Here is a 22,714-nt window from a genome sequence, read left to right on the forward strand (position 1 = left end):
TTCAGTTTTTTAAAAATGATTTTTACCAAAATAATAAGTCCCACAAATGGCTTTTGGTTCATGTTGTTTACATATGGTGCCAATAGAAGGAAAAATTATTTATGGAACAAGATAACAACACTTCTTACCTTGACCATCTAGGATGAAGTTAAAAGGAGGCTCAGAATGAGAAGCTTTGACTTCTGGCTTTGTCATCAGAAACCAGTATCTCCAAGACTATATTTTTCCTTTTATACCATCACGGGACAGGCCTGTGGGGTTACATTTTTCCCTGTTCATTTTAATGCTCTATTTTTTAATTCTATTTTTATATCACTTTGGGCATATTTAAATATTTTTCCCCTTCTCTACAATAAAAGAGGTGAGAAAGATTTTGTTTCATTTTTCTTGATGAGAATGGCAATGAAACATGTATAATATCATGTATGAAAACGAGTTGCCAGTCCAGGTTCGATGCACGATACTGGATGCTTGGGGCTGGTGCACTGGGACGACCCAGAGGGATGGTATGGGGAGGGAGGAGGGAGGAAGGTTCAGAATGGGGAACACATGTATACCTGTGGCGGATTCATTTCGATATTTGGCAAAACTAATACAATATTGTAAAGTTTAAAAATAAAATAAAATTAAAAAAAAGAAACCATATGGTTTCTTTGTCCAAGATTCAAATCAAAAACTTCTCCCCTTTTTCCTTGTGATGTTAATCCATTGGGAACTGTGTCGTGTATGTGTCGTGTCTGTGTATTTAATACTGTAGTAGATAGTGCTATTATTATGTATATATGTATGTTATACATTCATATGTTGTATGAGTGCGTGTTAAGTCACTTTAGTCGTGTCTGACTCTTTGCAACCCTTTGCACTGCAGCTTGCCTGGTTCCTCTGTCCATGGGCTTCTCCAGGCAAGAATACTGGAGTGGGCGGCCACATCCTCCTCCAGGCGATCTTCCCTACCCAGGGATCGAACCCACATCTCTTACATCTCCTGCATTGGCAGGCGGGTTCTTTACCACTAGCACCACATGTGTACGTGTGTATGTACGAACTACATATATAAATTATATATTAAATGCTGATTATCCAATCTTGGAAAGTACATTTGTGATGACAACTGTTTGCCCTTGGAAGGTAATTTAAACTAATTTCCACGTGAAAGTTTATTTTGCACTTTCTAGATCAAAAAGCAAAGAATAGACATCACAGTACTATGTCTGCTGTTTTGAGATGACAACTGGCTTATGGATTTTTTCATCTTAAGATTTTATTATTATTATGTCTTAGTATAATTGTTGGCTAATATAGTATAATTATGTACTACAGCTGACAGTATAATTCTGCCAGGTTTTAGGGCACAGTCTTTTTTTCTTTTTAAAGGTGAGGTTGTACTGAAAAAAATATATGAAAAAAGTAGTTTAATTCACTATAGTATCTTGAGTTTTACAGGTAACATTTATATTTCTAGCATATGATACATATTCATAGATGTCTTTTCAAACAGAAAATTTATACTTTTATCAGTGGAACATTTATGCTTTCAGTTAACTATTAATAGTTAGCTTTTGGAAAGTATTAATACCTCTTCTAAATAGGCAATAATTTTTGGAAATTTGAGAATCAGGAAACGTATTATAAACTCCTGTAAGTTCAGTTACCTCTCCCACTCCAGTTCTGTTGCCTGGAAAATCCCGTGGACGGAGGAACCTGGTGGGCTGCAGTCCAAGGGGTCACTAAGAGTCAGACACGACCGAGCAACTTCACTTTCACTTTTCACTTTCATGCACTGGAGAAGGAAATGGCAACCCATTCCAGTACTCTTGTCTGGAAAATCCCAGGGACGGAGGAGCCTGGTGGGCTGCAGTCCAAGGGGTCGCTAAGAGTCGGACACGACCGAGCAACTTCACTTTCACTTTTCACTTTCATGCATTGGAGAAGGAAATGGCAACCCACTCCAGTGTTCTTGCCTGGAGAATCCCAGGCACAGGAGCCTGGTGGGCTGCCGTCTATGCGGTCACACAGAGTCGGACATGACTGAAGCGCCTTAGCAGCAGCAGCAGCAGCAGCAGCAGTAACAGAGTAGATTATTTTATTCTTGGTGAAACCAAGATACTTAGAGTTTAAAACTTTTCTTGAACGCAGCAAATGTAGCCACCAGAACGTTTTTTCTAAATATGCATTAATATCTATGTTATCTTCTGCCATCTATTGATTCAACTCCTGAGTTTTGTCAGTTGGAGATCTTTTGCAAAAGATTTGGCTGGCTGTTTTTGCTTAAAACATTTGATCTAAGCATCTTGAGATTATGACAGACGTGTTGTCATTTATTTCATGTTTATTGTCCTACTGATGAAGGGATGCCACCACTTGGAGTATCCTGCTTCCTTGAGCCTCAAGTGTATCTTTAAATCTTTCAACCTCTTTGGTAATTATTTCTGCTAAACTAATTTTTATTATCAAGAATCCAAGACCTAAAGGGTAAGTATGCTGATACACTGAGTAGCTGTTTTCCTGTGTTCTATCTTCCATGCCTAATTTTATACAGTTGGATCCTAATAGTTCTAGTAGTTTTCTCAGCTTGTCATGACTTTCGGGCTCACCCAAATGACTCCAGGTCACACACTCCACCTGAATTTGTCTTTGGATCATTGTCTAAAACCCCAACCCACAGATTTAGTCATGGATAATCTACCTCACTGCCCCTCTGCCAAATGTAACCAAAATTTATTTACGGAAATCCATGTTATGTTTGGAGCTCTTCTCTTTTTCATTTTATTTATTTATCTAATTGCTTTTTGGCTGTGCTGGGTCTCTGTTGCTTCTCTGGGCTTTTCTCTAGTTGCGGTGAGCGGGGACTGTTCTCTAGTTGTGACGCTTGGGCTTCTCATTGCTGGGTCTTCTCGTTGCAGAGCACAGGCTCTAGGGCGCATGGGCTTCAGTAGTTGTGGCTCCTGGGCTCTAGAGCACTGTCTTAATAGATGTGGTGCATGGGTTTAGTTGCTCTGCGGCTTGTGGGATAGTCCCAAACCAGAGATCAAACTCCTTCTTCTACACTGGTAGGCAGATTCTTTACCACTGAGCCACCAGGGAAGCCCAGGGCTCTTTTCTCATATTCCACCAAATATTTGCAAGAGAATTTCAAACTTGGTTAAATGACAATATTCAACTGCATGTAATATATGAAAAGCATTTTAAACACAAAATAACATTAAAAGGTTTTAAAATAAAAGACCCCCCAATACATAATGGACAACTATATAAGAGCAATAACCATTTCAGATAAACTTAAAAATACAACTTCATATATCATGAAAATGCAAATTAACAGAGCAGTTCCATTTTTACCTTCAAATAGAAAAAAGGTATCATTTTCAATGCTGATGAGCATGCAATGAGAAGGATAATTTCATACACTGTCGAGGGGCTGTAAAGTAAATTTTTTTAATGATTCAGGCAGATGGTGACTGCAGCCATGAAATTAAAAGACACTTACTCCTTGGAAGAAAAGTTATGACCAACATAGATAGCATATTCAAAAGCAGAGACATTACTTTGCCAACAAAGGTCTGTCTAGTCAAGGCTATGGTTTTTCCAGTGGTCATGTATGGATGTGAGAGTTGGACTGTGAAGAAGGCTGAGCGCTGAAGAATTGATGCTTTTGAGCTGTGGTGTTGGAGAAGACTCTTGAGCATCCCTTGGACTGCAAGGAGATCCAACCAGTCCATTCTGAAGGAGATCAGCCCTGGGATTTCTTTGGAAGGAATGATGCTAAAGCTGAAACTCCAGTACTTTGGCCACCTCATGCGAAGAGTTGACTCATTGGAAAAGACTCTGATGCTGGGAGGGATTGGGGGCAGGAGGAGAAGGGGGTAACAGAGGATGAGATGGCTGGGTGGCATCACCGACTCAATGGACGTGAGTTTGAACTCCGGGAGTTGGTGATGGACAGGGAGGCCTGGCGTGCTGTGATTCATGGGGTCGCAAAGAGTCGGACATGACTGAGTGACTGAACTGAACTGAATGATTCAGGCATGATATATTTATGGCTTTAGATTTTCATATCTTTAGCTTTAACTAAAGGCAAGTGTTATCCCAAGGAAATAATCAGAGTTATATAAAAAAATTTGTATAGAAAATTTCATGTCAGCATTGTTTATAATATTAGAAACGAGTAGAACTAGTAGAAATAACTAATTGTTCAGTAGTAGAGTAAATATGAGAACAATTATGGTCTGCCAGTGAGATGTAATATGTTTCATTTATTAAACATCATGTTATTTAATGATTTGGGGAATGGTTTACTTGTGATATAAAGTGAAAAAATCAGAGTACAATATTATATGACCAATTCTGATTTTTATTAAGTTAATGTGTATTGTTAAAGATGGGAAGGAAGCAACAAAATATTTACTTAAGTGGTCTGAGTATTACTTAATGATCTGGGTATTAAATACGTGCAAGAGAAAATATCACCAATGTGATAGCTTTCTTATAACCAAAGGTTAATGCACTTCTTTTAGAAGGTAGGGTATACTGCTTTATAAGCACAAATGATTTTTTCTTTCTTTTGCAGTGCCTTGTCCAGTGGGAGAATTCTCTCGTTCTGGGTTAATGCCCTGTTATCCATGTCCCCAAGACTACTACCAACCCAATCCAGGGAAGTCCTTCTGTTTATCGTGTCCCTTTTATGGAACTACAACCATCACGGGTGCCAGATCCATCACAGATTGTTCCAGTAAGATGATACTCCTTCATTCTTCACGTTATCCTGTATAGGAGAGTTTTATTTCTGCAGTAACTTTAATTGTGACTGTTATATGTTCAGTGCCTTTGGGTGTCTGGATGTAAGCTGTCCTTTTGAAGGGGTTTTTGATGACAATGACTCAGATTCTTCACTCTGGGAATGGCGAACTTCATAACCTCCAAATTTCTAAGAGTCTAGAATTTAATGACATATCCCATCTGTCTCTTATGTTCTGTCTTTTTATATGACTAAAGGAAAATATATGTGGCTTTACTGACTCTGAGAAGCAAAATCATGACCGTGGCATTTGAATAGAGTCTATTCGTAGAGAACAGACTGTGGTTGCCCAGGGGGAGGGGGTGGAGGGAGGAATGGAGTGGGAAGTTGGGAGTAGAAGAGAGAAGCTCGTGTATATAGAATGGATAAACAGCAAGGTCCTATTGTATAGCACATGGGACTGTATATTCAGAATCCTATGATAAACCATAATGGAAAAGAATAAAAAACACATCTATAAAAAATATGTTAAGTTACATACATATTCACTTTTATATATACATATATATATATATATATACATATATAAACTGAACCACTTTGCTTCCCAGCAAAAATTAGCGCAACATTGTAAGACAACTATACTTCAATTAAAAAAGAAAAAGGAAAAAATAGAATGCACTTAATTGGCAATATCTACTACACCAAATACGTTTCTCAGATATTTTCCCTTTAACTTTGTTAGGCTTTAGTTCAACTTTCTCAGCAGCAGAGGAAAGTGCAGTGCTTCTTGCTTCTCCTGGACATGTCAAAAAGAAGTATGAAGTCAGCAGTCAGGCAAGTCTACTTTGTATTTGTAAAATTTTCTCTAATGGAGTGCTTGAAAAACAATTTCTCATTATACATGTCACACAGAGGAAAACTACCAGACTTGAAATTTCAACTAATCAAGGGTCATGAATATTATCAATGAGTAATTGCATTTGCTTATGACTTATAATAGGAACTTTCCAAGAATGCACCATTAGAAGTCCTAAGTACCAGAAATTGGAATGTTTCCCTGCGATGTCTGGTGTAGAGAATTGTGGATGTGGAGAGTCTTTTAATTTGCTAATAATTAACATGTACCATGAGCATAACCCATCATTTGAGTAAGCATGTTGGGATTAGCCAAAGGCCGTTTCTGATTAGCAAGACAAGTTACTCAACTTCCATGAAAGATATTTAAATTTTTTGCCAGTGGGAATGGGGGGGAATCATTTATTGGAGAAAAGTTGTGACTGTTTTAAAAATTAAGAAACATAACTCATAAACATAATTGTTCTCCATTTGTTTTAAAAACTAGTTAAGACCAATTATTTAGAGTGATTCAGCCATTAATCTGAATGCACCTTGCCCAATGTCATAATAAATTCCTAGGTTTTAAGTATTTTTTAGGAGGATAATGAAGTTATATTTCTTATTTTAACTTCCTGCTTCCAAACATTCTCACTTGTAAGGGCTTCATAAATGAAGATTGAAACTGAGCCTAATGGACATAGAACCTCTAAAGACATGACTATTACCTCGGGAGACATATTAGAATCCACTGGCTAACTTTTTAAAATAATGATGTGCAGATATAACTTCCAGAGATTCCTGATTTAGCTGGTCTGGGTTGGGACCCGTCCTTAGTAAACTTTTTAAATGCCTTAAATGAGGTCTAACATGCAACCAGCATTGAGTGACACTGCCTGGGTTTAGCAGAGCATCACTCAAGAATAATATGTAGTATTTGTGCCCATATATGGCAGGTATCAGAGAAGGCAATGGAAACCCACTCCAGTACTCTTGCCTGTAAAATCCCAAGGACGGAGGGGCCTGGTGGGCTGCAGTCCATGGGGTTGCTAGGAGTCGGACACAACTGAGCAACTTCACTTTCACTTTCATGCATTGGAGAAGGAAATGGCAACCCACTCCAGTGTTCTTGCCTGGAGAATCCCAGGGACGGGGGAGCCTGGTGACTGAAGTGACTTAGCAGCAGCAGCAGCAGCAGCAGCAGCATGGCAGGTACCAATGTTATGCAGGCAGCCATCCTGCTGGACTCACTTGGAAATAGGAACCAGCTAATGCTGTAAATCTTTTAACTCCCTACTCAGAATTGCTTTGAAATGAACTTGTCTCTGATAAATTTTCTTTTCACAGGTTTTCCATGAATGTTTCTTAAACCCTTGCTACAATGGTGGAACCTGCCAGCAGCTGGGCCGTGGTTATGTGTGTGTCTGTCTGCCTGGATATACAGGTAACACAGAGGAATGCAAATTTTCATGTATCTTTCATACTGCATCATTGTAACTTCAAGTATCAAACTTTGAAACTTTAAAAATGAATGCCACAAGATACCTTAGACTGGGGACTTCCCTGGCAATCTAGTGATTAAGATTTCACTTTCAAAAATGCGGGGGGTACAGGTTTGATCCCTGGTTGGGAAGCTAAAGATCTCACGTAACTTGTAGCCAAAAAACCAAAACACAGTACAGAAGTACTATTATAACAAATATAATAAAGACTTTAAAAATGGTCTGTGGCGGATTCATTTTGATATTTGGCAAAACTAATACAATTATGTAAAGTTTAAAAATAAAATAAAATTTAAAAAAAATGGTCTGCATAAAAAAAAAAACCTTAAAAAGATAATGAATGATGCACAAAAATTTGGTTGAACAAGACAAACCAATATGTGAAAAAAGTATACAGATCTTACAAATGACAATTTTCTTTGCATATTTTGGAGGAAGAATAAATCAGCTTCTCTGTGAAAAAATCACATCATAACTTATGATTTAAATTTGAATACGGTTCCAGAGGTCATGTCCAAGGTTGCATTCTAACACAAATCAAATGCATGACACTCAACCTAGAACAGATTGTCTAGCATAAACATTTTTAAACAAACTCATTTCTGTCATTTGTTTCACACGAATGGAAGTTCTTATGGCCATGATGTGTTGTTTATTTCTATTTTTATGCAAGCTGTGCTTAGGAAAACAGTATGGCTTTGAACTTGATTATGTAGGAATTATGTAAGAATTGTGTTTTCTTGCAGCTTGGTTCAAATTCCAGTTCAGTACAGAAAGATAGTTTTTTTGAGGAGAAATGAACTATACGTTAAATGTTGCAGTTCATTTAAAATAATTTCCTGTTTTCTTCTAGAAATGCAGTTTTTCCTTTTGAGTTTTGTGTCACCAACATGAAGTATTTTAATGAGAAAAGTGGTATTTAGATAAAAGAATTCACCACAAAAGAGAAGTTGGAAGACAAAATACAGAATATTGTCCTTCCACTTATTTCAACATGTGCACACATGTATGTGTGTGTATGTTTCAATTTTTATAAGAATTTTTGTCCCAACACTTCATAAGAAATAATAATCTTGTCCTATAATTTTATAAATGAGAGGTGGTTGAGAAAAGCATAGTATAGGACAGTGATTCTCAAATTTTGGTGTTCATTAGAATCATCTGGAGGATTTCCTAAAACACAGACTGTGGCATTTCTGTCACATTCCCAGGGGATTACTGATGCTATTGGTCACCATTCTGTGAGACCTCCTTGTGTAGAAGAACATGGATTTCAGCAGAATTAGTCCATAGAAGGACTGTGTGTACCCTATGAGAAGATAAACCCTATTCTAGGACACCTGGCATATGAGTTGAGATCTGGCAGGATTTAGCACCACCCCCATTCCTCAGCCAGTGGCCTTGGTAACAAGTACATGTGACTTTCTACTTTTGACTTTGGAATCAAACTAATTCCTGGCTCCATTTTATGCTTCCAGATTTCCCTCTTTCCCCTCTACTTCTGACTTGGGATCTTTTGCTGTCTTTTATGTATCCTTGTAAGGATAGCTTAAATCTATTTAGAAAGAGGTAATACCTTTATGAAATGCTTAATTAGATGGTAATTCCTAACATACTTCCTTTTTCTTCATCACTGCCACTCCCTATAAATTCAGGTTATTGTGATAATTACCTTTAAAGGATGGTTCTGTTTCTGTTCATCCTCTCTTTGATTGACCTTCAGTGTTTGCATTTTAGGCTTAAAATGTGAGATAGACATTGATGAATGCAGCTCACTGCCCTGCCACAACAATGGAATTTGTAAAGACCGAGTTGGAGAATTCATTTGTGAATGCCCATCTGGTTATACAGGTAAGGAAAGAGTGTCTCATTCTTACAATATAAACCTTTGAAACCTTAAAATAATGAGTTACCATTTCACACCTGTTAGAATGGCTATCATCAAAAGGTAAGAGATAACAGTGCTAGTGAGTCCATGAAGAAAAGAGGACTATTGTGCACTCTTGGTGGGAATGTAAATTGCTTCAGCCATGGTGGAAAACAGCATGGAGGTTCCTCAAAAAATTGGAAATAGAATTACCATACAATCCAACAGTCCCTCTTCTGGGTATCCATTCAAAGAAATGAAATCACTATCTCAAAGAGATATCTGTACTTCCATGTTCATTGCAGCATTATTCACAATAGCCAATGGCCAAGATATGGAAACAAGCTAAGTATATATCAAGAGATGAATGGATAAAGAAAATGTGAGGTAGGTAGGTAGGTAGATATCCTTCAATGCTATGTCGCTTCAGTTGTGTCTGACTCTTTGTGACCCTGTAGACTGTAGCCCACCCGGCTTCTCTGTCCATGGGATTCTGCAGACAAGAATATTGGACTGGCTTGCCATGCCCTTCTCCAGGGGATCTTCCTAGAGGGAAGGGATCCAACCCACATCTCATTGTGTCTTCTGAATTGGCAGACAGGTTGTTTACCACTAGCACCACCTGGGAAGCCCTATATATAACATGTATTGGGATATTATTCAGCAAATATTTGGCAAAGAGCATATTTTTTTCCATAAACATTAGCCTTGATTTCCAATTTCTCTGCTCTTACACCTGAACAACTTGCTTGAAACTATTAGTCTTAAATTCCTTTCAGTTTTCTCAAGCGCAAATATTCTGTGATTCTTTACAGGTCAGCTGTGTGAAGACAATGTAAATGAGTGCATCTCCAGTCCTTGTTTAAATAAAGGAACTTGCGTTGATGGCCTGGCTGGTTATCACTGCACATGTGTGAAAGGATACATGGGTAAAATGTTTCCGTTCTTCCTAGTTGTCTTAAAGAGTTCCGTAAAGCCTCACAAATCATGATATTTACTGTTATACAAGTGACATTATATAAGTTAATGTTAATTATCTGATTTTATAACTGCACCATGATTTTATAAGGGAAAGTCCTTATTTTTGAGGAAATTCACACTGAACTACTTAGAGGTAAAAGAGCATCAGGTCTAAAATTGACTAAAGCAATTCAGAAAAAGTAATATGTTCTTGTGCATGTGTGTGTATATATGTATATGTAGGGACAGAAAGAGAAGACTTGAGTTTATATGCTAAGATAAACACTCAAGAAGTAACTGGAGATGATAAAATGTTATTATAAGTGAATGCTAAATAATAGAATGTGTATGTGTGTATATATATATATATTATCATATATATTATATATTATATATACACAAACACACATATATAACTGGTAAAGAATAAGTCCAAAACAGAAAATGATCAGTGACAGAAAGAGGCAAGATCAAAGATACAGATGAACATTTTGGACTATATGTGCTAGTTTCATTTTTGTTTAAACATTTTCTCAATTAGGCGTCCATTGCTAATGTTAGTTCCAGAAAAAGGTAAGGTTAAAAGAGCAGATTATCAAAAATACAGTCCTAAAATGATTTAGAAAAGCCAGAGCTTCTTTAAGAATAGGTCCCAAACCTGTTTGGTCTCCCAGTGGCTCCACAGCCTCCATTTCATCCTTTCGAAGCAGCATCCTCCAAGGAGTCCTCATCTTGATTCCAGTTTTCCAAAGGGGTTAACCTTTGGGCTGTCTCTCATCCTCATCCATCCCCAGGCCTACACTGTGAAACAGAAGTCAATGAATGCCAGTCAAGCCCATGTTTAAATAACGCAGTCTGTGAAGATCAGCTTGGGGGGTTCTTGTGCAAATGCCCACCTGGATTTTTGGGCACCCGGTGTGACATAAACATGGATGAGTGTCTCAGCCAACCATGCAAAAATGGAGCTACCTGCAAGGACGGTGCCAATGGCTTCAGGTAATAGACTAAGCCTGGCTCTTTTCGCTGTTTTTATTATCTTAACTGTTCAGTCATTCTGCCGTCTTTACAGAGTATTACTTTGAATCCCAGGCCAGCCGTTCCCAAATCCTAGCCCAAGGATAAGCTATGGTAGAATCTGACTACCACCTGATGTTCTGATTTCCTACCTCTTGGGTAAAGTCTGTAATTTTGTAATAGACAATCTGTATGTTTTAAGTTCTCCTGTGTTTCTGAAGCACAGCCAGACTTTGAAACCACTGTTCTATACTTGGGAAGTCATAAAAGATAAAAGGAAGGACATATATTCAAAAGCAAATGCAGAATCACTATTCAAAACCCAGTTTTTAATGTTTTATATTTTAGCTGGAGTTTTCCCACCAACTAAAATCAGAAGGAATAGTGCAGTTCTGCTGTCACAGAGCCATTCTATGACCATGGTTTTCAAACTTTTTTTTAGTTTAGTGTCCCTTATTTCCAGGGAAATCAGAGTGTAAACAAGAAATTAAAGCTAAGCTTTTGTGGTTGAAAATAGTGGTGTTTTGAAGGAGAAAGACTGGCTTCCTAAGACAGGTCTTACTGGGGTACCAGTAGAAAGTGGTTTGAAAACCAACACTTTTTTTTTAATCACTACCAAGTCTGCTCTGTTCCATTCACTTCCCCTTGCAGGATCTGTGGCTTCTGCAGTACAAAAAGACAGACTGGCTTTGCTTGCAGAATTTTAGAGAACTTTACTGTCTTCAGTAAGCAACTGGTTCTGCAAGTTTTCAAAAGTTAAAAGCTTAAAAAAAAATTCTACCTCAGTTGCAATATTTCCCAGCCCCCTTCCATTACCATCCCCCAAGACAGCTAGGACACTATCTGGAAGAAATAGGGAGCCAGTTTTGCCAGTGAGACTTTCACTCTCAATGTGAAAATGAGGTCTTAGTGTAGCATCAACTTTTCATAGGTTTTTTTTTTTTTTTTTTTTTTTTTTATCTTCAGGCATATAGCACCTAACCATAGGCAATGAGACATTTCCAGATGAACAGCACGAGTTCCAAACTCTCCCCACCATCCAAAACAATTGATAAATACCAAATTTGTCTAAATCCTAACTAGAGGAAAGGTGAAGAAGGCAAACTCTCCACTTCAAAAGGAATGCTAGTTGCCACCGAAGTGAATCTGTTTCACAAAGATACTGAACTACTATAATGATATCAAACATGGACAGATATACATCAGAAATTAAAACAACATTGTAAATCATCCAACCAGTCCATTCTAAAGGAGATCAGTCCTGGGTGTTCTTTGGAAGGAATGATGCTAAAGCTGTAATTCCAGTACTTTGGCCACCTCATGAGGAGGGTTGACTCATTGGAAAAGACTGATGCTGGGAGGGATTGGGGGCAGAAGGAGAAGGGGATGACAGAGGATGAGATGGCTGGATGGCATCACTGACTCGATGGATGTGAGTTTGAGTGAACTCCGGGAGTTGGTGATGGGCAGGGAGGCCTGGTGTGCTGCAATTCACGGGGTCGCAAAGAGTCGGACATGACTGAACAACTGAATTGAAATTAACTATACTTCAATAAAATTTAAAAAACAAGTGTTTTTAAAGTATTTCCCAAAAAAAGCATGGACAGATAAAGATGAGTGAAATTCAGCCAAAGTAAGTTTACCATCAAATACACAGAACTCCATAAAGATGCCCACCAATTCCAACTGAGATTTTCTTTTAAACCTCCAAATACCATTTATTTATATTATTACCAATATCAAAGAGGTCCCCATATAAACATGCTAGTAGTAATATTAACTACATTTATTGGGCAGATGCTTTTTAATTAAAGATATTTCAGATATACTGAAAATTACAAAGAATAATAAAAGTTTATACACTCACCACAGTAGTGATCAATCCTTAGCCTTTTGCTATATTTGGTTCATATCTTTCATTTAAAAAAGAATAAATTCTGAAGATAGATTTGGAGTCCCTCCAATAAGCATAGAGGGACACACACACACATTCCTCTTCTTCCCTAACAGTAACCACTGTCTTGAAGTCAGTTTATAGCTTTCTCATTCAGACTTTGCTTTACTACATATATGACTTCATAAACAATAAATAGTATAGTTTTACATGTTACATAAGTAGTATCATACTATATATATAATCCTTTTGTATTTTGTTTTTCCTTTTGACACTGTATTATCAAGGTTGGTAATTTGCCTCTAGTTTGCTCATCTCAGGACTTCCCTGGTGGCTCAGACAGTAAAGCGGCTGCCTACAATGCAGGAGACCCGAGTTTGATCCCTGGGTCGGGAAGATCCCCTAGAGAAGGAAATGGCAACCCACTCCAGTATTCTTGCCTGGAAAATCCCATGGATGGAGGATCCTGTTAGGCTACGGTCCATGGGGTCGCAAAGAGTCGGAGACAATTGAGTGACTTCACTTCACTTCACTTTTGCTCATTTCAACTGCCAATTAGTATTCTATTGGATAATTATACCACAGTTTATTTTCCCAGTCACTTCTTCATGAACATGCAGAATGATGCTGTTGTGAACATGCATTACATTTGTCCTTGAACACCTGGCAGTCATCTCCTAGAATTCATACCAGAAGTGGACATACAGGGCTCTGGAAATGCAAACCCTCCACTTTTTTTGACATTGCCACATGGTTCATGACACTCTTGTCAGTATTTGACATCATCGGATGTATTTTCCATTTGGAGGAGTTTAAATGGCTTCTTGCATTCCCCAGAAACTGTATGGCGTCCTGATTGAGATCAAAGTCCTTCACCACCTCTTAGTATCAAGAGGACTTAGGCAAATTAACCTCTCAGAACCACGATTTACTCATTGTAACTGGGAATAATAATATTCTTCATCATTATAAGGATTGAATTAATGTATGTGGGGATTCCCAGGTGGTGTTAGTAGTAAAGACCCCACCTGCCAATGCAGGAAGACCATAAGAGACATGAGTTCAGTCCCTAGGCCAGGAAGATCCCTTGGAGGAGGGCATGGAAACTCACTCCAGTGTTCTTGCCTGGAGAATCCCATGGGCAGAGGAGTCTGGCAGGCTACAGTCCATGGGGTCGCAGAGAGTCAAACAAGCTAAAGCAACTTGGCATGGCATATGTAAGTGTTTAGAAGAGCATGTGAACTTTTTATATTTTTCCTAGCACTTTGTGGTGAGAGAAATCGCCAGTGTGTGAATAACCAGAACTAATTTATACTCTATTTTTACCACTACAACATTTGAAGTACATGTTGTCTTCAGTTCAGTTCAGTCAGTCATGTCCGACTCTTTGCGACCCCATGAATCACAGCCTGCCAGGCCTCCCTGTCCGTCACCAATTTCTGGAGTATACTCAAGCTCATGTCCATCAAGTCGGTGATGCCATCCAGCCATCTCATCCTCTGTCGTCCCCTTTTCCTCCTGCCCCCAATCCCTCCCAGCATCAGAGTCTTTTCTAATGATTCAACTCTTCGAATGAGGCAGCCAAAGTATTGGAGTTTCAGCTTCAACATCAGTCCTTCCAATGAACACCCAGGACTGATCTCCTTTAGAATGGACTGGTTGGATCTCCTTGCAGTCCAAGGGACTCTCAAGAGTCTTCTCCAACACCACAGTTCAAAACCATCAATTCTTCGGCGCTCAGCCTTCTTCACAGTCCAACTCTCACATCCATACATGACCACAGGAAAAACCATAGCCTTGACTAGATGGACCTTTGTTGGCAAAGTAATGTCTCTGTTTTTGAATATGCTATCTAAGTTGGTCATAACTTTCCTTCCAAGGAGTAAGTGTCTTTTAATTTCATGGCTGCAGTCACCATCTGCAGTGATTTTGGAGCCCAGAAAAATAAAGTCTGACGTGGTTTCCACTGTTTCCCCATCTATTTCCCATGAAGTGATGGGACCAGATGCCATGATCTTAGTTTTCTGAATGTTGAGCTTTAAGCCAGCTTTTTCACTCTCCTCTTTCACTTTCATCAAGAGGCTTTTTAGTTGTCTTAAATAGGTTTATTTGAATGAACGTTAAAAAGTAATAGTTAAAGCACCGTTTTAATGTGGAAAATGAGTTTCAGCATTTCAGGATTTTTTAAAATTGAGTTAAACTGAAAAAAAGGAAAAACAAAAACAATTCACCCGTTTTTCCCACCCTATGCCTCTGGCAACCACCAGTCTGTTTTGTAGGCTGTGGGTGGGTATGTATACATGTATGCATATTTAGATTCCACATGCAAGAGAGCTCACGTTAGCACTAAACTTCCCCGAGTCTTTGGAGACGGTGCTGTCACTAACGGGAGTCTGCTTCTGCCGCCTCGCTGCAGCTCTTCTGATTGTCACAACATTGTGTGTTCTTTCAGGTGCCAGTGTGCAGCAGGCTTCACGGGGACACACTGTGAGCTGAACATCGACGAATGTCAGTCTAACCCCTGTAAAAATCAGGCCACCTGTGTGGATGAATTAAACGCATACAGCTGTAAATGTCAGCCAGGATTTTCAGGCAGCAGGTGTGAAACAGGTATATGTGAGCTTCGTGTTGTTAAGAACGATACCAAGTATAGTGATAGTGAAAGTGAAGTCGCTCAGTCGTGTCCGACTCTTTTCGACCCCATGGACTGTGTAGCCTACCAGGCTCCTCTGTCCATGGGATTTTCCCAGCAATAGTACTGGAGTGGATTGCCATTTCCTTCTCCAGCTGATCTTCCCGACCCAGTGATGGAACCCAGGGCTCCCGCGTTGTAGACAGACGCTTTACCGTCTGAGCCACCAGGGAAGTCCAAGTATAGTGATAATAATGTCAATTTTTACCTGCACTAAGCACAATGTATATACCAAAGACTATGTGAAGCATTTTGTATTTATTTAACCTTCACAGCCGTCCAATGAAGTGGGTCATGTTATCTCCAGTAGCACAGAGGAGGAGGTTGAGCTTAGAGATGTGAGGGTGAAATGGAGAAAATTGAATTTAGCAGAACTCTTCACATTCTGCATGTTTAGAAAGGACACTTGGATAAGTCACTTGATTTAGAAGGTCAGAGTCCATGGATATGTTTGAGAATTAATGCTAAACAGCTTTCTCAGAGCATAGGAGTCTTCTAGCTATAGGACTTTTGTTCTGTTGACTGGGATATGCAGGATTGGGGCTTCTGAAATGGGGAAGAACCAGGGGCCTGAGCAGGAATGATCTACTGCCCTAGCAGTGGACCCCCCCCCCCCGCCGCCCCGCCCACCTTCTCTCCTGCAATGTCAGTTACTCCACTCTCTTGAGTTATTCCCATCAGCCCACAGGTGCTTAGTCTCTCATCTTGAATGACTCCCCAGCCCCACCTCTCCTTCCAGCTATTCTGTTTCAAAGCTTCCTTTCACTGCTGAGTGCTTTTGCTGTCTTGGATATTCACTGTTGGTTTTATTTAAACCAATTTGTTGAACAAAAAGGAAACAAACTTACAGAGAACATACTAGTGGGTACTAGTGGAAGGGGGAAGATGGGAGGGCAAGATGGGTATAGGGATAGAAGAGGTACAGATTACTATGAATAAAATAAATAGGCTGCAGGGATAAGCATAGGAAAGACTGAGTATTTTATAATAGCTATAAATGGAGCATAACCTTTAAAATTGTGAGTCACTGTGTTGTACACCTGAAACTGATTTAATATTGTAAATCAGTTATATCTCAATAATAATAAAATACATACAAAATACTAAAGTAATATGTTATTTATTTCATAAGCAACATGTGTTTAATTTTGAAATTGCTTCTCAGATGATCATATTTACTGAAACGAACTTCTTTGACGGTAGTATTGCATACTTGCTACTACCTTAGACAATTGAAAAATGCTTCACAAGTGCCATGATATTTTCTTTTTATTAAAGTATAGTTGATTTACAATGTTTTGTTAGTTTCTGGTATACACAGAGTGGTTCAGTCATATATGTTTATATACACATGTATATATATTCTTTTTCGTATTCTTTTCCCTGTACTATATTACAAGATACTGAATACAGCTCCCTGTGCTAAACTTGTTCATTTTATGTACAGCAGTCTGTATCTTCTAATCCCAAACTCCTCATTTATCCCTTTACCCTCTTTGGTAACTATGGTAACTATAAGCTGGTTTTCTGTGTCTGTGAGTCTGTTTCTGTTTTGTAAATAAGTTCATCTGTATCACTTTTTTTTAGGTTCTACAGGTAAGTGATATCATGATGTTTGTCTTTTTCCATACGACGTACTTCATTTATTGTGATAATCTCTAGGTCCATCCATGTTGCTGCACATGGCATTACTTCATTCATTACCAGGCTTCCCCGGTAGCTCAGAGGGTAAAGCGTCTGCCTGCAATGAGGGAGACCCGGGTTCGATCCCTGGGTCGGGAAGATCCCCTGGAGAAGGCAATGGCACCCCACTCCAGTACTCTTGCCTGGAGAATCCCATGGACGGAGGAGCCTGGTGGGCTGCAGTCCATGGGGTCGCTGGGAGTCGGACACGACTGAGCGACTTCACTTTCACTTTTCACTTCCATGCATTGGAGAAGGAAATGGCAACCCACTCCAGTGTTCTTGCCTGGAGAATCCCAGGGATGGGGGAGCCTGGTGGGCTGCCGTCTATGGGGTCGCACAGAGTCGGACACGACTGAAGCGACTTAGCATAGCATAGCATAGTATTCCATTCGTGTGTAAGTGTGTGTGTGTGCCACTGTGAACATTGAAGTACATGTATCTTTTAGAATTAGAGTTTTCTTCAGACATATGCCCAGGAGTGCGATTGCTGGGCTGTACGGTAGTTCTGTTTTCTGGTTTTTGAGGAAACCTCCATACCATTTTCCATAGTAGCTGCACCAGTTTGCCTTCCCAACAGTAGAGGAAATTCCCTTTTCTCCACACCCTCTCCAGCATTTATTATTTATAGACATTTTAGTGATGACTCTCCTGACCATGTGAGGTGATACCTCATGGTAGTTTTGATTTACATTTCTTTAATAATTAGTGGTATTGAGCATCTTTTCATGTGTCTCTTGGCCATCTGTATGTCTTCTCATTCTTTTCTTATTTGTTGCAGAACAGTCAGCAGGCTTTAACCTGGATTTTGAAGTTTCTGGCATTTATGGTTACATCATGCTGGATGGTGTCCTTCCGACCCTCCATGCTGTGACCTGCACGTTCTGGATGAAATCGTCTGACGACATTAATTACGGGACACCGATCTCCTATGCCCTGGAGAATGGCAGTGACAATACCTTCCTCCTAACCGATTATAATGGGTAAGCAGAGACATCAGGAAGGCCATGTTAGGACTTATCCTGGCACCAGGTTAGAACTGACATGGGAGGGGATGGAGCAGTAGGAGGGTCAAGTGTTCCAACAGGACAACAGGGTGACGGTAGTCAATCAGAGCATCTGGACAGGTCCTATACGAAGGCAGCATTTCAGTGGTAGTGCCTTATACATGGATTGTGTTTTGCTATTTGCTAAGTATTACCATCTGAGCCACCAGGGAAGCCCAGATATCTTCTTATGTATTATTTCATTTGAGCTTCACAAGGACTTGAGGAACTGATGCCCCTTAACAGGTAAAATGAATGAGAAGCTAAATGCTTTCCCTCCCAAATCTCACACCACGGGAGTGGCAGAACTGTCAAACTGACTGTTCAGACCAGTGCTCCTTTATTTACCTGTCAGTGGCCAAAGGTCAAAGGGCTTCCGTGGCACTCCTGGTCCTTGGAAGACCCTTGTATTGAATAAGAATCCATTTGAAATCTCCAGGGTGCAAGATGACATTTTTTTTATGTCTTTTTGGATCAATTAGTTCCAGTTCGGGGCCCCATCCCTCTGGGCTGATAGGAAAGTCAGCTTCAGCTGTTTCTCTGATTTCTTTCACTAGTAACTGCTTATCCTGTCTTAGATACTCATGGATCATCTAAAACCCACAAAGTTTTGCTAAAGAGCCACAGAGAGGCTCAACCTGTCTCAACCTGCAGGACTTCGACCACTGGTTGTCTGTCCACCCTGCCGATCACTGAGCTGTCTGCTACCTCTGCGATCCTTTAAGAACCTCAGCTGTTCGCCACGTGTGGAGTCCTTGGCAAGGCTGAGAGTTTATGCCTTTTGATTAAGAAAGATTCTGTGGCACACCACATGGCCTTTTCCTCCCAGGTCCACCCAAACGTGTGGCCTTTTGCTCTGAACAGGTTCCAGGCCTCAGGGACAACACATTGAGCTCTCCTTCCTTGCCTCAGTCCATGAGATTCTCACTGTTCTGGTGAAAATCTTTCCATCCTCAAACCCTGTCCTTCTTAGTGGACTTGAACAGTCAGAAACAAAATGTAAGAAATTTCAAAATCCTCCCCCGAGACAGATTGTATAGAAAGAGAAAATCTGTTGCCTGCTTAAGTTTGGGGAGGAAGAACAGTGGGGAAACAATTTGTGTTTTAGAAATATCTTTTCATAAACATCTTTGAATAGAGGTTTAGAAGATGCTGATACAGTTACTCAATGACTTCTTCTTTATCAGTTTCCCCTAATCTTTTCTTTTTCTCCATTTGCTTTTGAAGATACTCCACTTTCCGCTGCTTCTTAACTTGGACATTTCTCTAAGTGACATGGTTGTTGGAACCCTTTTGTAGCTGGTCACCTCTGTTTAGTTCCAATTATTCTTTCCCTTGCATCAACATACTTCATCTGCCAAGTGACTGTTCTGGCAACAGAGAGATAGGACTGACTTCCTAGGACATCTCTGAAGTCTGTTCCAAGTTGTAGGAACATACATCCTAGAGAAAAGAAACCAGACTGACATTTGCGAAACTCTCATTCCTTCCATTCTTGACTCATTCTCTCTAGAATAGACAGTTGGTGAATTATCTCAAATTGGGCCAGTTTGTTTCAGCTTGTCCTAAGACATTTTCCCTACCCCTCAGTGTTCAAGAAACACAAACCAGTTTTCAGTAAGCTACAAGACAATAAAAGGTAATTAATAATCAACTCTGCTTCTATGAAACATGGCTCAGATGGAGAAAAAGAGGTAATGGTTGTACCCAAAGTGCTTTACCCACAAAAAAGGAAGAAAGATAGTAACATGCCCCACGTAAGGGATTACAACGTATGACTGATGATTGTATCCCTTGAATCTTTGTGCAGCTGGGTTCTTTATGTAAATGGCAAGGAAAAAATAACAGACTGTCCCTCTGTGAATGACGGTAATTGGCATCACATTGCCATCACTTGGACGAGTACTGATGGAGCCTGGAAAGTCTACATCGATGGGAACTTATCCGACGGTGGCATGGGCCTCTCTGTTGGATCACCCATCCCTGGTACGTCTTAGCAAACAGCATATACTTCCATTCAATGCTAGAGGCGGTGGTGCTCTGATGAATAGCAAGTTTGCTAAGTTCTCTTTCCCATTTACCACCTCCTGATTATCCAGACTGAATTATTAGAAGCTTTTCCTAGGTAAGCTGTGTGACTGTATGAGAAATGCCTTTGGGATCTAAAATAAGACTACCAAGATGCATGCTGAAATGACTGCGTGATTACTAAATTGTCTTCCAAGAAGGAGATTAACTGCTGGTGTTTTGTTTGTTGGTTTTGTCTTTTTTTTTTTTTTTTTTTAGGTTTGGTTTGTGATCAGTATACACACTAAACAAGTAGGTTCAGAATACAAGCTGGAGCACTGCTAATAGTTCTCTATCTTTTATGCCCTTTTTCTCATAGAACTCAAACTCTCTTCTAAAAATACTTTTAAACAAATATTTAGAGAGTTGAGTTTTGAAGGAATGCAAAAGTATTAAGTGTTCCAGGGTTCTCGGCATTGTGCCTGGCAGTAAGCCTACTCTATCTAGGTTCTTCTGTGACTTCTGTGACGTGTGTCATGTGAGGAAGAACAGCTGGAGGCTCCCTGTAGTAAATAAGGAAACGTTGAAAGTGTTTCTGCAGGAAGTGGTATTATCCTGTGAAGTGAAGTGCTGGCTTCTTTTTGTGTTTAAAGTGTTGTTGTTTTTAACTCTCCCTTCTCTGGGTGGTGAGATTGCAGGTGGCTTTTATATTTCTTCTTGGTCCTTTTCTGATATTTTTATAATGAGCATTTATTTCATTTATGGTAAAAAAAAAAAGTTTCTATTTTAAAAGAATTGAAACTATAATAGTAGCTACCCACAGGGATGGTTCTCTGACCACAGCAATAAGAATGAATTATAGCCCATAACTATTGCAGAACTGCATTTGACAGACCCTAGTGAATGACTGACTGTGGTTTGGGTGACCAGATTTATTGAAGACTGTGTTAGGTGAGATAGAAATTCTTGGGAAAGGACCATTATTAGAGCAAGAATTAGGGGTAGAGGAAGATTCTGTATTTGGTTTTAGACATATTGAGTATGAATTTTAATCCCACAAATGTATGCAGCTAAAAACATAATTTGATACCATTTTATATCAAAATGACAGAACTGTCTTTTAGTGATAGGTTATGTTTGTCAAGAAGTAAGCATGGTAAATGCTCTTATAGAGTCCTGGGGGGTGTGAACATTGATCCAGACTTTCTGGGAAGATATTTAGAAGTATTTCATCAACAGCCTTAGAGAAACTCTTTGCATGGAACCAACAATTCTCTACCAGGAATTAATCAAAAAGAAAGAATCGGTGATCTGAACAAATATCTGTGTATCTATGAATTAGTTCAGCATTACCTCGGTACCGAGCCTGGAAACACCTCCAGTACCCAGTAAGAAATGGTTGTTAACTTAGTCAATTAAGAAAATTATGGATTGTTGCACATTCACATGATGAAGTAGAAGACTCTTGGGAGTCCCTTGGACTGCAAGGAGATCCAACCAGTCCATTCTGAAGGAGATCAGCCCTGGGATTTCTTTGGAAGGAATGATGCTACAGCTGAAACTCCAGTACTTTGGCCACCTCACGCAAAGAGTTGACTCATTGGAAGAGACTCTGATGCTGGGAGGGATTGGGGGCAAGAGGAGAAGGGGACGACAGAGGATGAGATGGCTGGATGGCATCACCAACTCGATGGACGTGAGTTTGAGTGAACTCCGGGAGTTGGTGATGGACAGGGAGGCCTGGCGCGCTGCAATTCATGGGGTTGCAAAGAGTCGGACCTGACTGAGCAACTGAACTGAACTGAATGGAACTGAAAACTCATGAAATGAAATTATGTTCAAGAAAAGCAAGCTTCCAACATCATGTGTAATAGGATCCTATGCTGTGTGTTTTAAAATCTCTCTCATACACACGTACTAAAAAAATAATTTTAAAAACATATAATCTAGAAAGAAATACACAGAACTGTTAAGTGATTTTTCCTGAATAGGAAGAATTCCTTATACTTAATTTTTAAAAACGTTCTTCCACGTGTATATATTCATTTTTAATTATTAATTTTATAAGAGAAAAATATAGGTTGGGAAATCATGAATGAGGGCTCTACAGACATGGATTTGCAGGAGATCACATGGGAGAGTAAGTGAAGGAAGAAGAGATGAAGCCAGGGTAGAATCCTGGGTGCATCGGAATCTAAGAGGCAGGTGGAGAAGGGAGACTGAGGGTGAGTAGAAAGGCTCAAGGAGAACCAGGGGAGGATGCTGTCATGGAAACCAGCTGCAGTCAGGAGGGCTCCTGGCAGGAAACAAGTGACACACACCAGAAGGATAACTGAAGAATTTAATGAAAGGATTGTTTTCAAAGACGTGGGCTTCCCAGCTAGTGGTAAAGAACCCGCCTGCAGATGCAGGTAGACGCAAGAGGTGCGGTTTCGATCCCTAGGTTGGGAAGATCCCTTGGAGTAGGAAACGGCAAC

General features: G+C 39.7%; 1 protein-coding gene across 1 annotated transcript in view; it reads left to right on the top strand.

Annotated features, from left to right (window-relative positions):
* SVEP1 (sushi, von Willebrand factor type A, EGF and pentraxin domain containing 1) overlaps positions 1-22,714 on the top strand; it is a 206,957-nt gene that overhangs the window by 118,864 nt on the left and 65,379 nt on the right. The window contains exons 19-27 of the mRNA XM_070375127.1: positions 4,568-4,729; positions 5,481-5,572; positions 6,920-7,016; positions 8,812-8,925; positions 9,757-9,870; positions 10,696-10,897; positions 15,262-15,419; positions 17,966-18,167; positions 20,041-20,216. Of these exons, the coding sequence (XP_070231228.1) occupies positions 4,568-4,729; positions 5,481-5,572; positions 6,920-7,016; positions 8,812-8,925; positions 9,757-9,870; positions 10,696-10,897; positions 15,262-15,419; positions 17,966-18,167; positions 20,041-20,216 (1,317 nt within the window). The remainder of the gene's footprint in view (positions 1-4,567; positions 4,730-5,480; positions 5,573-6,919; positions 7,017-8,811; positions 8,926-9,756; positions 9,871-10,695; positions 10,898-15,261; positions 15,420-17,965; positions 18,168-20,040; positions 20,217-22,714) is intronic.

This window comes from Bos mutus, chromosome 8 (genome assembly GCF_027580195.1).
Source record: "Bos mutus isolate GX-2022 chromosome 8, NWIPB_WYAK_1.1, whole genome shotgun sequence".
Taxonomy (NCBI): Eukaryota; Metazoa; Chordata; class Mammalia; order Artiodactyla; family Bovidae; genus Bos; species Bos mutus.